This window comes from Ahaetulla prasina, chromosome 2 (genome assembly GCF_028640845.1).
Source record: "Ahaetulla prasina isolate Xishuangbanna chromosome 2, ASM2864084v1, whole genome shotgun sequence".
Taxonomy (NCBI): domain Eukaryota; kingdom Metazoa; phylum Chordata; class Lepidosauria; order Squamata; family Colubridae; genus Ahaetulla; species Ahaetulla prasina.
Window position 1 is genome coordinate 69,443,649 of NC_080540.1, and position 18,321 is coordinate 69,461,969.

Here is an 18,321-nt window from a genome sequence, read left to right on the forward strand (position 1 = left end):
GTTGGGGAAATGAATGTACATGTATTTTTGCAAACAAATGATGCCATTTTGTTGTTCTGAGACCCCAACAGATTCGGAGAAAACGGTAGATAGATTACATGATGCAGTGAAAATTATGAACCTGCAAATTCATCTAGCAGTGAGCAAGATTTGACAGGAAAAATGAAATGAATAAATGGAAGTAATATATAACCAGCAAAAAAAGCTAGAGTAAACAGAGATTAACCTGTACATTTTGGTAGTCTACCAAGATGGTGAAATGGAGACATTTTAAGATATGCAAATGTTGATGGAAAGGCAGGCAGTAAAATATAGTCTGTGGAAAGGAATGAGTAACTGTCAAAAGAAACCAGAAGGCCTTCTTTGTTTCATGTAACTGAGAAATGGGTGTTATCAGGAGAAAAGGAAAAGGAAGATGAATGCAATGGGATGGAGTGGGCTTCAGGAGTGGCAAAACAAGCAATTAATAAGAGTAAAAAAATGCACGTCCAGAATTAACGTGGATAGAGTACAGGCATGAGGAACTGGTATAAAGAAGCCTGTGAAGGCAATTTGGTCATACAGAGAAAAGGAATGAAGTTCGGTTACAAAGCAGATCAAGGAAACAGTGCTTGGTTGGAATTAAAGAACTCCTCAAAAATGCCACTCTATAAAGTCTTAGTAAGACCACACCTAGAATACTGCATCCAGGTTTGGTCACCACACTATGAAAAAGATGTGGATACTCTAGAGTGCAGAGAAGAGCAACCAAGATGATTATTATTTATTTATTTATTTATTTACATTTATATCCCGCCCTTCTCCGAAGACTCAGGGCGGCTTACAGTGTATAAGGCAATAGTCTCATTCCCCCCCAACAATCTGGGTCCTCATTTTACCTACCTTATAAAGGATGGAAGGCTGAGTCAACCTCGGGCCGGGCTTGAACCTGCAGTAATTGCAGGCTGCTGTGTTCTAATAACAGGCTTCTTACAGCCTGAGCTATCACGGCCCTTCTAGGGGACGGAGGCTCAAAAATATGAAGAATTAGGGGACGGGATTAGGGGATTAGATTAGGGGACGGGAGGCTCAAGATTAGGGGACGGGAGGCTCAAAAATATGAAGAATGGTTGCAGGAACTGGGAAAAGCTAGTCTAATGAAGAGAAGGACCAGGGGAGACATGATAGCAGTGGTCCAATATTTGAGGGGCTGACACAGAGAGGAGTTGGTCATGCTATTTTCCAAAGCACCCGAAGGCCAGACAAGGAATAATGGATGGAAACTGAATAAGTAGAGATTCAACCTGGAAATAAGGAGAAATTTTCTGACAGTGAGAACAATTAACCAATGGAACAGCTTGCCTTCAGAAATTGCGACTGTTGCATAACTGGAAGCTTTCAAGAAGAGACTAGACTGCCATCTGTCAGAAATGGTGTAGGGTCTCCTGCTTGGGCGGGGAGGGGGTTGGGCTTGGGCTAGATGACCTACAAGACCCCTTCCAACTCTGTTAATCTGTTAAAAAAAAGAGAAAACTTTAAATAACAGGAGGCGTTATACGAAGGCAATCCTGAAACGAACGCAGCAGCGTTTTTCTGAATATAATTCATCGATTGCACAGGGCTGCTGAATCCGTCTTTAGATCCACTAAAGATGCACCGCGATGTCTTGTAACAGACCGCGCGACCTTCTGTTTTCTTAAAGCGAAAGAGCAATACCGCCTGAGGCGGGGGGGGGCGCTGTGGTTTTAGGCAGCGTCCCTCATCTACCTGTCGGTCGTTCCTCTCCCATCACCAACAACCTTTCCTCCGGAGCTACTGGCGAGGCGAGGCTTCCGCCCGGACCGACCACGTGTTGCTTGGAAGAAGGCGCCGAGCACGAATTCCGGCGGGGCGCCTCTTTGCTGCCCCTCCTCTGCCCGCATGTCTTTGCCGAGCTCGGCCGTGAAGTTCCGCAGGATCTTGGCTCACTTCCCTCAAGAGCTCAGCTTAGCCTTCGCTTATGGCTCCGGGGTCTTCCAACAAGCGGGGTCTTCTACCGCCGCAACGGAGGTGAGCCGGGGCGGGGGTCTAAAGCAGGGGTCTCCAACCTTGGCAACTTTAAGCCTGGCGGACTTCAACTCCCAGAATTCCCCAGCCAGCAAAGCTGCAAAGCAAAACAGCAAAGCTGGCTGGGGAATTCTGGGAGTTGAAGTCCGCCAGGCTTAAAGTTGCCAAGGTCGGAGAAACCTGGTCTAAAGCCCTTGTGCCCAGCCATCACCACTGAGCTATTTTGCCCATCATGATAATAGACCTATTTGTTTTACCTAAGCTCTTTATATACCCTTGGAAAGAGGAGGAGACTTGCTTGAATGAGTGCTAGAGTACTTCCTGAGAGATGGCCAATCCTGTGTGACACTGGAGGTTGACTTAAATTGGGAAAGATTAAATTGAGTTCTATCACCAGCGAGCACGTTACAGGTTTTCTAACATTGAGCTTCCCATACCATCATTTTTATTTTTTACTGCTTTAGACTACTCCTAGGTCTTGCCTAGTTACAAGGTTTCCAGTGATTGCTGCCTGGAACACCTGTCCATTGCATTAATCAGAAGTTTCCTCAGGGTTTTTATATATATATATAAAAAAAAATAGAACACACAATAGTTCTAGCTCATTGTAGCTGAAGATGGCAACTATTCATGATTTTCTAGATTTATGGAAGGAGTTATGTATATAATCCAGGGAACTGCATTGAATTGGGTTTCTTGTTCTAATCTTCCCCAAAGGGGAAAGGGAGTAGAGCTTAGGGCAGTGGTGGGATTCAAGTAATTTAACAACCGGTTCTCTGCCTTAATGATTTCTTCCAACAACCAGTTCATCAAACTGCTCAGAAAGTTAACAACTGGTTCTCCTGAAGCTCTGTTAATCTGATAACCTAGTGACAAACATTGTTTTTCCTGCCTGTTGTGTCTTGCCCGTCCTCAGAGCAGCCGGGGCCTTCTTACCTGCTCCCGCACACTGAGGAATGTATGCCTCCCGGTCCCAGTCCTGGCTCCATGCCCACACAAACTGCAGAAGGAGAATCTCCCTGCCCCAGCCCTGACTCCATGCCCCGGCAAACGGAGCAGCTAGACCCCTCCCCCTCCTCCACAGCAGGTGAGCCTGAGGAGGGTTTATTACCAACAGCTGATTGGTGTGACCCTCGCATCAGAAGATTGGAGAGGCGGAGGCTGCAGAGGGAAGGGAGGGGCAGGCCTTAATGAGTGCTGAGTCATGGAGCCACACCCCATGGCCTATATAAAGGATCTACTTTCTGGCAGTCTCTGAGTCAGGCAAAAGTCAAACTTATCTTGCTGAAGTCACTTACTGGTCTCCTGCCTGCTCTGAGGACTTTGCTGGGACTTTGGGCAGAGCTGCAGAGGCACGCCTGATTCGGATTTCCCGGACCCAGCCGTCAGCGGAGGAGTGGGACACGACACTGCCTCACACCAGAAAAAAGATGTGTCCTAGGAACATTCTCCTTCATGTCTCACACACTTCTTTGGATAAGCTAAAAATTAGATCCGTGCTAAAGATCCCAATGCTAACAGATGAATTGTGGATTTTGCCAACTAGAAAAGTCAGTGTTGTTCTCATTTTCCTTTGCAGAACAATATGCTGGATTTTGTATTTGCAGTTGATGATTCTGCAACATGGCATGCAATGAACCTGTCCAAAAACCGGAGTCATTATTCCTGCCTAAAATATTTTGGAACCAAGTCAATATGCAACATCCAAAACTATGGAGCAGGGATTTACTATAATACATTGGTGCCTTGTAATGGTAGGGTAAGTCATGTTTACACCTTAAGAAAAATGCAAAATTATTTCTAATTTGTCTGATTTTTATCTTCTTTCTCCAGTGTTGTAATGCTGTTAGAAGGCAATATATTCACTGAAAATTAAATCCATTGTACTTTAAAATTGACCAGATTTTAGAGTTATTCTGTTCTTTTTATTAGTATTTTATTAATGAAATGTTTATTTTAGTTAATATTTTAATGAATGCATTCTTTTTTTAACTTACTGAGGGTTTCAAAACCCAGTCATAGGAACATAGCAACCTTCTTAGGAAGTTTTGCAGAATAAGGGAAGAGAAAAGAATCTGAGTTCAAGAGTATGTAGGAGAATAAGAAGAAATTGCCAGCTTAGTTCAGATCAAAAATGGTTTCTGCTCTGTGCTATGCGTTGCTTTTCAGGAAAATGACCTGCAAAGTTAGATAAAAATCTGATTTTCTTAAAAAGGTCAGAATAATAAGACTTCTGGCATTTTTAGCTTTTCAATGTTTGATTTAGATAGAACTACACCTATCTCAAAATTATGTTTGTCTAATTTAGCTCTCTTTTCTGCCAGGTTATAAAATATGGTGTCATAAGTACTGATGCTTTAATTGAAGATTTGCTGCGATGGAAGACACTCTATGTAGCTGGACGTCTGCAAAAGCCGGTACTACTTCTGCTTATTTGTTTAAAATTACAAATGAAAAAAATATGGTAGATAGCACTGACTGTAATAATAGGGAAATTGACTCACAGTAATATGGGGAAAATAAATGATGGCTGTGAGTCATAACAGTATTGTCTAGACCAGGGCTGTCACGTGCTGGCCATGCCCACGCCCGGTTTAGCGAAGGGGGAAAAAGTCCCGATACGTCACATGTCACCGCCAAGTTTGACACCCCTGGTCTAGAGTACTCACGTTTTAAAGTATTTGATGTTTAAGTTACTATAACATTTGATCTAAAGGCCTTACATCAGGGCTGTCAAACTCCCGGCCCATGGGACAGATGCGTCATACGCTGGCCACGCCCATGCGTAGTTTAGCAAAAGAAAAAAGTCCCGATACATCATGTGACACTGCAACGACGTGAGTTTGACACCCCTGCCTTATATGATTTGTTTTTATTTAAAACTACCTGAATTCCCGTGTTCTGCTATGATCGGGCTTGATAAATCGACACTTAGAGTTTGAAAATTAATGAGTAGTTACAATCAGCCTCCCTCTATCCCCTTCTCTCCCTCAGCCTTGCCCCACATATCTTCTCCTATCCCCTTCTGTCCCTCAGCCTTTCCCCACAGAAGTCTCTCCTCCCTATCTCCTTCTCTCCCTCAGCCTTGCCCCATATATCCTCTTCTCTCCCTCAGCCTTGCGCCACAGAAACGTCTCCCATCCTATCCCCTTAACTCCCTCAGGCTTTCTAGCCCCTTCTCTCCATGAGGCCTGCCCCAAGAAGCCTGTCCTATGCTTATCCCAATCTCTTCGGAGTTATTTTCAAGTTGGGAGAGGGAGTAGAACATCTAACTAATTAGCATCAGAGTGTGTTATAATAATAGAGGATAAAGTAATGGCCTGCTGGTCATTTTGAAAAATCCTTTCTTAGTGAGCACCTAGAAGCCAAGAGGAACATACGTGGCAAATTTCAAGTTTGTAGGCTTTACGGTTCTGGAGATTTCGTATTAATGCGTGAGTAGTTTTCACTTTTATATATATATATATCTAGATGGAGGATTAACTTGTCCTCTGTTGTTTTGAAGAGATGGCTACACAATCCCATTTTGCATTGTCACTCTTGCCCTCCTGCCCCCCAGCCCCCAAAACTGCTTGTGAAAACCCTACATTTATTAACATAAAGAGTCTGAAAACGCTGCAGGCTTGTTTCCAGACCAAATGGGGTGGATGTATTGGCATGGTTTCAAAACAAGACTGTTCAGTTCATGCCCATGGTTTTATTTTAAGTTCTTTGATAATTGAGCAAATCACTCAGTTTGCTCAGGTAATGGCTAAGCAACAAATGCATTTTGGAACTGGAGATAGCACAGGTTTTTTTTCAGAAGCACTAACCAGCTCCATTGCAATAGAAGGCAGGCTATTGTTATTTGTTCCTCTGTTCTTCATGTAACATTAGCCTATTAGCTTTATGTAACATTAGCTTTGCACAACATGCTAAGTCAAGGTAAACAGTATGAGACAATTGCAATATCTCTAACAACTGTATACCAACAATGCAATCCCTGACTCTAGAAGAAGCATGTGATAGGGTGCTATGAATTGTTGATAGAAGTGTTATCTCTTCATACTTGCAGTGGTTGTGCTAGAATATGTGGCTATATCTCACTGTACTGAAGTATAATCTATTTAAACATTTTATGTATCTTATATAATGATGATAGTAAATAAAACGGAATTCAACCTAGGTGCCCATCAGAATAAAGGAGAGGCACATTTGTTACTTATTCTGACTGGCCACAAGATGGAAGCAGAGTTAAGATTTTTTTTAAAAAGACAAAACAACCAGCAAAGCTGGCTGAGGAATTCTGGGAGTTGAAGTCCACAAGTCTTAAATTTGCCAATTTAAGACTCCTGGAGACTCCTGGTTTTAAGATACATTTAGTAATAATTTAATAGTAACATTGATATGGATAGAGGGATCCCTTTGGAGTTGAATCTTAATTTGGCCATCTCTGAATTTCTATCTAATTTGTGTTTGTAGTGTAATTTTACCTGCTGTCTAGCATTTTCTGACTCTATTACACAAAGTTTTTCAAGGGCACTACTCTGGAAAAGAAAGGTTTTAAAAGCTTTGGAATATGTTCCTTAATATTTGTTAAGACAGAATAAACCAGAAATTACATATTGGCCTTAGAAGAGGCTCTACAGCAGGGGTCTCCAACCTTGGTCCCTTTAAGACTTGTGGACTTCAACTTCCAGAGTCCCTCAGCCAGCAAAGCTGGCTGAGGAACTCTGGGAGTTGAAGTCCACAAGTCTTAAAGGGACCAAGGCTGGAGACCCCTGCTCTACAGTGTAGTCTTTACTCCTAATTGGTCATTGTGACATTCTTAAAAAAACCTGAATGTTCATCTTTTCATGTGGGAACTAAATTAAACTACAATCGGATGTAAGCAGCTTTTTCCGTAAAGTTCTTACAGGATTTTGCTTCAGATGCATTCAGTTCTTGCTAATTACTCCCTTGAAAGCTTTTTGGCAAAAGTTAGCTTTTAACATGCAAGGTGATTGGTGATTGGTGGTTCCATATAGCCATATCACAGTGTATGATGTTTTGAATCAAACAATGTTTTGATTCATGAAAAAGTTGCACTGTGTTAGGCAAAATATGTTTCCATTTGTGTTTATTTAGCTTTTCTCTTCATATTTGCCAACTGTTTGAGTAGGCACTTGTTCATGCAGGTAGAGATTGTACAAAAGTAGGTCTCTAGCATTTGCAATGAAACCAACGGCACTTTATAACACGTTTTATATGGAATTACTTTATTTTAACTATTTGAAACTGAGATGTACTAGATGTAATGGTTGCCACATGGATATTTAGGATTTTTCTTTTTTTCATTTGGGAAAAATAATGCAAATACTATGTGGATTTTCTTTGAGGTTTTGTCAATTTTTTCATCACTTGAATGTTAAGGCCTTTCTATTGGCAAGGGCTTTTTAAAACATTTCTTTCTGATTAACAACAGATACAGATTTATACGCTATGTAAAGACAAGCTCTTTGTGCATATCTGACACTGATTCTTAGTAGCCAAATAGCTAAGACCTTCTCCAGAAAGTCCCCAACCTGCGTTTTGATCTTCGGCAGGCTCTCTAGATTCCTCCTTAGCAGCTTTTTAAATTTCATTCCATGGTTTATTGGTTCCCCGTGTTCAGGATTTCAAAGCAATTCCTGATGTAATCATTGACAAAAGTGGCTATATATTGAAGATCGTCTTGTGGAACTGGTTGGCTTTCATTTTCTGTATTAGCTTAACTTGGAACTTGCATGAGGAGGTTGTGATTTGTTCTACTGTAGGCTCCTGACCTTGTCTTTGCTGTTATAGTTATTATTTGGAGCAAAAGCTATAAACCCATATCTAAGAGGACTAATTCTTAAAGTAAAACTTCAGTTTATACCAAAAGTTTATGATCTGACACCAGGTTGGACCTGAGTTAATTTATCCCTCCTACTACACAAAGTGCACATTGAAGCACATCAGGCATGGATCTGTGGAATTGGATTATGTTTAAGTGCATTTTTAAGTATATAGCAAGCTTGAAAGTCTTAATTGCAGATGGAATAAATGCAGCACCGGTTACTGTATATACATCAAATGAATAATTGCTATTATGTTTCTGTGGCCATTCTCCCTAATCTCTGTCTAGAAAGCCTTTACCCACTGAAAAACATGGACACTGATCTGCTGTTATCTGACTTTCTGATCTGACTTGGCTTTTGAAGATAAACAAAACCTTTGTACTTTTAGTAATTTATGGCAAGTTTTTCTTTTTAGCATCAGCAGTAAAACCTCTTCAGCTCACTGCTATAGACTATAAAATAACAATGTCACCAACATAAATTCAGAGTTGGGTCAATATACCAATCTTGGAGGAAATAAACTGGGTTTAGAAAGAGTTTGAACCATTGAGTTTATATAGAATTTAAAATAACTGTCTAATCATTGTCAAATAGCCAGTAGAATTGCATATAAATTGGTTGTAGATAAATACCCTATGGTTACATAATAACCCTTTAGTTACTTTCATGCAATTGATGAATGTAAAAGAAGAGCCATCAATGGATACTTTCAGTTTCTCCCACAATCTGTCTCTGTCAACAAAGTCAGAATGCCCCAGCAAGAGATTTTTCAGACAGCTATAGGATTAAACTGTAGTTTGATATGCCATAATGGTCTCCTGTTTCCAGCACAAGTGGTTTGAGTAGCTTTTACTGTTTCAGCCACACAGGTACAGGTAGCCTTGCAACCATTATTTAGTGACTGTTTGTACTTACACTCTTTCAAGCACTGAACGAGTTATTTACCACCATCTTTCACACTTATTATCATTGCAATGTCCCCCATGGTCACATGAAACTTCGGGTTTTGGGCAAATGGCATATATTTATGCCAGGGTCAGGTGATCACTATTTGTAACCTTTCCATTTGTGACCTGATTAACAATTACCGCCTCATAGTGCTTTTATAGCCCTCTCTAAGCGGGTTATACAGTCAGCATATTGCCCCCAGCAATCTGGGTCCTCATTTTACCCACCTCGGAAGGATGGAAGGCTGAGTCAACCTTGAGCCGGTGAGATTTGAACTGCTGAACTGCAGCTGAAGTAGCCTGCAGTACTGCACTCTAACCACTGCGCCACCTCAGCTCAGGATTAGTTAAAACACATAAGAGTTATTGCCTTTTCATTCTTCTCTTCAAATACCACTTTAAGCTTCCACTTCCCTCCTTGTTCTTGAAACAGTTTTAATATAAATCAGATGACATTTTCAATGAGGCATAAGTACCTATTGAAAACACAGCAAAGTTTGGCTTAAAATGAATATTATTGGTTTAAAACAGGGGTCTCCAAACTTGGCAACTTTAAGGTTTGTGAACTTCAACTCCTAGAATTTAGCAGGCAGCAGTTACTTATAGTTTCTTGTTTAGTTTTAAATGCTAATACAGAGCTCTGTAATACATAGAGGTTCCAGATGGTACTCTCAGGGATTGTCAGAAATTGAATGTGGAACTTTGTGTAGGCTTTTTCTTTTTTTATATGAGATATTAGTGGTACTTCCTGTAGATTGCCTTAGGTAATTTGTTGTGCTTTTTGCACTCTCCTTTGTAACCATATAAATTAATAAACCAATAGTATCTTAGTTTAGAAATTGCAAATATTATATTTGCGTATGTGTTCTGCCCCACCCTTCCTTTCTTTCTAGCAGTTTTTTGTTTTAAAAATACAGAAAGGGAATTTAGTGGTACATGATTCTGGAGCTTCAAGGAACATTAAAGAGCAAATGGGTAATATATATAATGGGTGAAAAAATACTTACAGGCTTTGTAAGAAGTTCTAACCACCATATCTTTAAAAACTGTGTTTTAGGACTATATTTTGGATGAATTTTGAGAATAAATTGGATTTGATTGTGTTTCAGAACAAAGGATTTAATAGCTCAGCTCCATTGCCTCTCTTTAACCTTTATTTTGGAGCTTGAAAAATCGTTCATATTGGATGTTTTTCCTCCAAAACTCATTCCAAAGGTGTGGTTGTTTAGTTGTTTGGTTTCATTTTTAGTTAGGAGAACACTGGCCACTGCTAAAGTTACAAACAAATAAAAATATGAAACAAATCATTTAGCTTTTTCAAGTATGGGCATATTTAGAAATTAACCTAAACATTGTGAGACATTTGGTGCTTCTACATTTATTGTCTTTAAATGCAACTGTAGTCCAAGGCAAGCTCAAGGTCAGAGTGCTACCTTTCTTTATTCCCCCCACCCCCCTTAATGCAGTCCAGTGAATTTTCTTTCCTAGCAAGTAACATAGTTGTTCTCTGTAACAGTTAATTTACGGTTTGGTCACTTGCTTATTCAACGGGCTGTGTAATTTATTCGTTGGAAACAGTTGGCAAAGCAGCTGGGTTCCACTGTAGTCCAAGATTGTTCTCTCAGCCTCTCGCAGTTCCACAGGATGGTACTGATCCCCCCACCTCCTCTTGGGGAGGGAAATGCTTATTTGCAAAATTAGGCTTTCAAAAACAGGCTGGAGAGCAAATTGAAAACATGTGTTCTAGGAGCCTCTCCCAGGACCAGTTTACCTTTAACAACTCAGATGGTTCAAATTTTATGTAACTAACAAAAACCACACTTCAGATGCAGGGAGAGATAAATGGAAAAATAATGATATTGGATGCCCCACAGGTTCATTTTGAGTCTCCAGGGTTGCATTTAGGGAGAGAAAGAGAGAGAGAAGTGTGTGTGTGTATGTGTGTGTATCTTCAGTTGTGAGGTTCTGGATACAATCATGCCTCTGTCATGGAATTAGTGATGTTTGTGTGCTTTCTGCATGTTTGCAAAACTGAACTCTTATCATAAAATACTGTTTTATTCAGTCAAGTTCCAGCTGTCTCCTTCACTCAAGTTTTGGATTTTTTTTTCCATTTGAGCAAATGGTGATCATGTTAGAGGCAATACTTGTTCTTGCAGCATATTGAGTCATATCTAGTAAGAGAAGTCTTCTTCAGTGAACACCCATAACAAGATTGTACACATTTTTTTCTGTTTGAAGCTGCCTCAGAAGATCTGTGTTAAAACGGAAGTGGCAAAGTCCTTTGATTGAAAAAAGGCTTTGAAAAACAAATTGGACTATGGGGTCTTATGCTGCTGTAGATTTTTCAATATAATTTCATAAAGTCTTGGTCTCAAAGGCCATTACCGTTGTGGCTGTGTTTCATAGATCTTTTGTTCACCTTTTCATTAAGCTGAGGAAAGCATTTTGCTTTCAGGATGAGGGCCTGATTTTTGTTTGCTTCAATTTCTGAAGATATCCCTTAAACCAGGGGTCTCCAACCTTGGCAACTTTAAGACTTGTGGACTTCAACTCCCAGCTTTGCTGGCTGAGGGATTCTGGGAGTTGAAGTCTACAAGTCTTAAAGTTGCCAAGGTTGGAGATCCCTCCCTTAAACAACCTTTAGAGGATTGTTCCAATGAAATGGCTTGTTGATTATTTTCCCTCTTATTTGATGACCAAATTTTTCAACTAATTACAGGTGAAAATTCTGGCTCAGAATGAGAATGTTAAGCTGCAAGAGGCTCTGACCAGTAATTTGAAGAGTGCTGTCATGGCAGCCTTTCTCATGTTGCCTGAAAGTTTCTCTGAAGAAGATCTTTATATGAAGATTGCTGGATTGTCATATTGTGGTGAGTATAGCTTTTAAATAGTTTAATAATTGATTTTTTAAAAAATGAGATAGTAACTGTTAATGAAAAATGTGCATCAACTTTACTTACGGTTTGCTAGCATAATAGATGGCTCAGCATATTTGTCAAACTATTAGAAAGAACTGCTTTGGATCTTGCATATGTATAGCTTAAATTATTTTCATTTCTATTCACTCAACTGGATACTCCTTTAACATTTTTGCTTGCATTTGCTCTTACATTTTTCCCTTTCTATGTATTACTATATCTTTCTTTCATCCTCCTTTTTTTCAGCATTCTCTAATATGCATATTTCCTTCATTCATAGATGTCTTTGTATCATCATCCGTTTCCATATTTCCCATTAATGTAACTCCTCACACTTCAGCAATATTCTGTAACATAATTCTTTTTATTCTATTCCAAGCAGTTTCCACATCTTTTTTGCTGTCCACTTTCCATTCATTCCACTCTGAAAATGGAGGACTCATCTTTTTCCTTGTTGCAAGCATTGTACTTTTATGAGAAACAAAGAATAGAGAATAAATTGAGAGAGATCCACAGACTTGAAATAAGGAGGGCTTTCCTGATGTGAAAGCTTTTTAGTAGAATGGCCTGCCTCCTAAATTTGTAGTTTCTCAGGAAAAATTAAACAGTTTTTATCCAAGAAGCTATGAGGATTTTGCACTGGTCAGGGTTTGGATAGGATAGATTACCTTTAAGATCCCTTCCAATGTCAAGGTGATAATTTAAGAGCTGACCAGCTGATGCAATGAAGGGAATGAGTCAGCAGGGTCTTTGGCTGTTATCCCTTTAAGAGCCTGTGTAATAAGAGGAGGCCCTGCTAGAGTGTTCGTTGGTTCATCGCATTTCTTCCCTGTTGTAATTGCTGTTTGTTTAGATACTGCTTGTAGTACTTATATGTATAGTATTCCTACATTCCTACTGTAGATAAAAACCACTATTTGATACAAATCACTGTTGGCTCTACTTGCTCCTAGGTTGATACACGTGATAGACCTGTACACATTCTGATACTATGATTCTTACATTTTCTTATTCTTTCTTGTCTATTTTTCTCCAAGATCCACTACCAAATAAGATAGTATCCCACATTCAAAATGCCCTTTTAGCCATTACTGCTTCTATCAGTTTATATTTTTATAAATTATCAGGTTTTTTGTACTTTTAGATTCTTTTGTTTTAACATATGTAGTGTATTTTTCGGACTATAAGACACACTCCCCCCCCAAAAAATGGGTGGAAATATCTGTGTGTCTTATAGAGCGAATATTGCGGTGGGGGGAAGGAGTTGGTTTGGTGCCGTTCAACTGTTCTAGGCGGTGGGGATTGCTGCCATGCCCTGTTTGCTGTGGCCCATTCGCCGATGAATGGGTGGTGGTGAATGGGCGGTGGCAGCGGCGAATGGGCCATGGCAGCAATCTCTACTGCCTAGAACAGCTGATCAGCAGTATTCCGGGAGGCAAATCCAATCACCAATCAGCTGCTCGGCAGCGAAGGCACAAGCGTTCCCTGGTGGTGGCAGCTCAGCTCAGTTGTCCAGTGGTGGGCGCAATGGAGCAGAGCCCTGATGAGCCACGTGCTGGGGCTGTGATAATGTGCTGAAGTTGACCAGGTTGTTTGCTGCAAGGACCCACTAGCCATAAGAATGGCTAGATGGCTAGAACCAGATGAATGCTGGGAGGCAGAGACAGATTTTTTTCCCCTTGTTTTCGTCCTCGAAAACTAATGTATGTCTTAGAGTCCAGAGCGTCTTATAGTCCAAAAAATACGGTATATTTACAAATGGACATATACTTAAATCATATATTCAAAACAGATGTTTATCACAACTGTTTTATTCTTAGACCTCCAAATATTCTCACTTATGCATTTATGTGACTTAACAGACTAATTTTTCTCCATCACATTTATTCAGAATGTTGCACAATTTTCCTCAAACTCATCACTGATTCTTTCATTATCCTGAGCATGGCTGGCTCAGGAATTCTGGGAATTGAAGTCCATAAGTCATGAAGGAGCCATAGTTCCCCACCCCTGCTTTAGTGTAATAATTACTAAGATACAATAGTGTAATAATTACTAAGTCTCAGTTTGCAGCTAGTATTAGAAATCTTATTAATTGTAAGGCAAACTACATTTCTATAAACAGGTTGCCTGTATAAATATTGATCATCTGACTTTGATTTAGGCGATTTCAGAATGCTTATTGGAGAAGATAAATCAAAGGTTATGAACATAGTGAAACCAAACATGATACATTTTCAGAAGCTCTATAGCCACATTTTGCAAGATAGCCCTCAAGTGATATACAAGCATCAGCTGGGCAAGTTAGAGGTAAGCAGGTCAATGTTGCAAGCTTTTTTAAAAAAATGTAAACTATTTTGAATAGTGTGACATGTTAAAAAGCTATCCATAGCCTGGCATATGGAAATGGCTTGATTACTTAAGAAATCTGGAAAAGTCATTATCTTACTTTAGAAATGTAATTCTGTCAATCTAAATCTGGTTTTATTCAAGAGAATCAATTTGGTGTCATGGTTAAAGGCACGAAGCTAGAAAAGAGAGACCAGGAATTCTAGCAGGGGATTTGAGGGCAATCATTCTGCCTCAGTCCTAGGAAAAAACTGACAAAACACGTCCAAAAAATTATGTGCAGTTGTCCAGATAGTTGATAGGAGTCAAGCCTGACTGTGGACATATACATGGAAACATGTATTAAAAATGCCATTTTGTTACATTCTGCTTTATGTTGGGTGCATGAATCCCGGTTTAATTTACAGTAGTTTTCAGGAAAAATGATTAATCCATATAAGCAGTGAGGATAATATATTTGGTAAAGATTTATAACAAATTATCCGAAGACTAAACAAACCAAGTTTCATATACCAAAATTTAACTTTTCAGATAAATCATGTTTCATGAATCCATTGGCTTTTGCTCAGATTATTGGACCAATCTCATTTGGAAACAGAGTGGCATTTTTGTAGTAAATGACAACTGCATGATGATATTTAGCAACAATTTCAACTTGATGATTCTGTTGTAGATTATCAATTATAGAAAATGGGATATAATTATTAAATTGAATTATTAAATTGAAATTCAATTATTAAAAATTGGGGAAAAAACCTCTGCCTGAATTAAACCAGTCTTTGAAGATCTATTTATAAACCGAGGCTAGGCTATCTGCTTAAGATTTAATATTTTCCTTTGTTTAGTCTCTTCATTTATCCTGTCATATCATATATCTTTTTCTCTGCTTACTCAGAAGCTCTAGATTTGTAGATAACCATGTAGGTGGATGACCTCTGAAAGGACTGGGGTGATGCACCCATCCTGGCCCTTTTCTCAACAGCTTTCAGTACCATCAACCATGGTATGCTTCTGGATCATCTGATTAGAAATGGGGGTGGGGCACTGTTTTGAAGTGGTTCTCCTTCTTCCATGGCTCTTACCAGGAAATGTTGGTGGGGAAGAAAGATCCAGCTCTAGGCTTTTATGTGGGGTGCTCCAGTCTGTCTCCTTTCCAAGTTAAGAGCCACATGAAGCCACTGGATGGTCATTTAGTGGCATTAGGTCCAGTATGATATTGTTACATGTCTGCACTCCATAGCACACAAGTGATGCTGTTCAGGTGCTTGCTCACTGCCTGGAGGCTAGAAGAGTCTGGAAGGGCAGAAACCAAATAGAGTGAAGCACATTCCATGTCCCTTTCCTCAAAAGTTGTCATCTGGGTACTACTCATCCTACCTAACCCTTTTGAATAGTCTTCTGTCTGAAGTTCAAGTCTCCCTATTCTTTTAGCCTTTTGGAAGGCCATGAAGCCTTGGAGGCTGTTCCTCCAAGCATATCTCTAGAATGGGGTTGTTCCCGTAACATGGGTGATTCTAGCAGTGAGACTTTCATATGTATGGAAATGAAAAGACTTACACATTTCCACAATGGTGGGAATGGTGAAGTTAATGGATTTGGCAGAGATGATGGCAAAACTGACTGCTTTGATTAAAGAAAAGACTTTGCCTAGGCTTGTATCTACTTGGAAACCACTTTTGGACTTTTTGCTTAAAAGTGAAAGAGATGAAATTTTAGCTGTGGGATTTGATGGAACTGTTTTTGATTATGTATTATTGCTAATGTTAGAGCAATTGTATTATTTTATGCTAGTATCTATACTGAAGAAAGTCAGAAGTTACTCTTTTCTATATTTTTCTTCTCTTTTCTTTTTCTGCAAATCCAATTTTGTTTCTTCCCTTACCCACTTTTTCCTTTTTTTTTGTTTTCTTGTATTTTATCTTTTGTTAAAATTTAAAAAGTCTTATTAAAAAAATAATATGGGTGATTTTGATGCCTTGGTGGGAAGAGTAGGAAGTGTTTTTATGTTTTTACCAGTTGCAGCCTAGATTCATTGAGTGAGATAGGTAACCATATAAATAAGTAAATTTCTGAATGCAAACAACCCAAGTCCAGTCTTGTATTTTAAACTTTTGCAGGTGGCAGTGAAGATCAAAATGCAGATACAGTTTTGAGTCAAATCAGTTTGCTCTACTCATATTCATTGATATTTTCCCTTCCACATTAACCAGTTTCTGTGCCCTTTTATGGGGTGAATGGACCATGAAGGAAAGTCAGTGCTCCGGTGCATATAACCTGCATGAGCTGGCAACTTGGTTACAGATGGAGCTGCTAATTTTCTATGTTGTTGTTAAAGGAAAACCAGCTGTGTCTGCTCCTTTTTTATCTTTAGATAGATAAAAGTCCAGAAGGTCAGTTTGCACAACTGATGGCTTTACCAAGCACCCTGCAGCAAAAAATAACTTTCCTAAAGGATTCTCCAGGGAAGAACAGAGATGTGGAAGAAATTTTATTACAAGTCGCCCATGACCCTGACTGTAGATTTGTGGTACACCAAGGTAGGTTTTAATGATAATTCATTTGCAGAAGTGAATGTTTTAGAATCAGTCTTGTATATAGTAGTTTCAGAATCCATAGTATTAAAATATATGTGGCTAGAAATGGGCAGTGGTATCAAAGCTGATGATGTAATTGATACTTTTTGTGTCAGCCCAGTTTAGACTCTATAAAGACTAATTCAAAATGCTATGTTCTTATGCCAAACCTTTAGTCATGCCTAACAAACTTCTCTCTGTATATTTATTCTACAATTTCTACTTCCGGATTCCCTCTTTCAGGTTATTTGGCTCACAAATCATTTACCATAGAACGTGCAGAACTATCACTGGGTGTGTCCCATTCATTGGTTGCACCATTCATTGGGTCTTAGCCAATAGCCATCTGAATAAACTATAGCACCTCAGGCAGAACTTGTGGACTGAACCTGGGAGCTGGTTGTGTCCAATGAAGTACTTAGAAATTCCAGCTCTGCGCCTGGGAGTTATGAACATACCGAATGATCTCACTTGGTCTATTAAATTGCACAAAATGATTACCATGTTAATGTTGTTCTGATAAGCCTAAATCAGGGCTGTCAAACTTGTGGCCCGGGATTTGTCACGGGCTGGCCATGCCCACACCGGGTTTAGTGAAGGGGGAAAAAGTCCCGATACATCACATGACACTACCCTGACGACATGAGTTTGACACTCCTGGTGTAAATACACCACTGTGCATAAAAGTACACACATCCTTATTTTTGGCACCATGTTGGTTTCTTTAGAAACCTGGTTTTGGTAACTCTAACTGTTAAAAAAAAATCCTTGTTTCAGATTATTTGGCTCAAAAGCAAATTGCCATATAATATGAAGAACTATCATATCAACTTCATATCAATATGAAGAACTATCATATCAACTTTTCACTGTGTCTTAGCCAATAAACTATAGCTACTCCCAAGGTCAGCTACGGATTTTGAGGCTGACTTTGGGATTTAGTTATATCCAGTGACGGACTTAGAAATTCCCGCTCTTGGCCTAAATTTCCCACTATCTTAAATGCTACAACCATGATGTTTCCAAAGTAGGATATTATACAACACAACCATAGTTGTCAGGAAAGTTACTCTGGAAAGGTCACCAGCATACCTAGTCTGGTTATATTAAATGGGTTTCAATTAATATAAAGCAAAGGGATGGACAGTTTGCTTGGAAAAGTTTAATCAACTGTCTGCCTCTTTCCTCTCTTGGCTAATTAGATTAATTAAACTATAATTAGTTTCAGCTGAAGGGGATTTCTGGGTGGGTCCTGCAGGTAATTGCTGCCAGTTTGACAGCAATGGCCCCCAGTTTCCCTGACTGAGACATAATACCTTAAGGAATATTTACTTGATCGTGATAACTATCACAGCATTCATCCAGTCACACGTGCCTCCTTTGGGAGAAAAGTGTTCAGTTTAAGGTGTTTGAAGATTCTCAATCATCCAAGACATGGTTTTCCCAAAGGTGCTTTTTCTAAAATGCAACTGGACATTCTTGTTTTTTTTCTTTAAAAACATTTTCTTTCCGTTCAGAACTGAAGTGAAACGTTTTCAAAGAAAAAAAAATCCAAGAAAGTCCAATTGCCTTTTGGAAAAAGCTCCCTTGTGTCAGTTTCAGGATTCTTTTTTTTATTTATTTATTTATTCAAAACGTTTTACAAAAAAAAAAAAATTTTCCCCCTTTC

The 18,321-nt window shown here is 39.3% G+C and overlaps 1 protein-coding gene across 2 annotated transcripts in view; it reads left to right on the forward strand.

Annotated features, from left to right (window-relative positions):
* Positions 1-1,816: 1,816 nt before the first annotated feature.
* Positions 1,817-18,321, forward strand: part of TAMM41 (TAM41 mitochondrial translocator assembly and maintenance homolog) — a 37,107-nt gene continuing 20,602 nt past the window's right edge. For both annotated transcript variants that reach the window (XR_009153747.1, XM_058171743.1), the window contains exons 1-6: positions 1,817-2,028; positions 3,605-3,784; positions 4,350-4,442; positions 11,532-11,682; positions 13,895-14,040; positions 16,451-16,616. Coding sequence is in view for 1 of the 2 variants with exons in the window: in XM_058171743.1 (XP_058027726.1) it covers positions 1,900-2,028; positions 3,605-3,784; positions 4,350-4,442; positions 11,532-11,682; positions 13,895-14,040; positions 16,451-16,616 (865 nt within the window). In the remaining variant the exon portion in view is untranslated. The remainder of the gene's footprint in view (positions 2,029-3,604; positions 3,785-4,349; positions 4,443-11,531; positions 11,683-13,894; positions 14,041-16,450; positions 16,617-18,321) is intronic.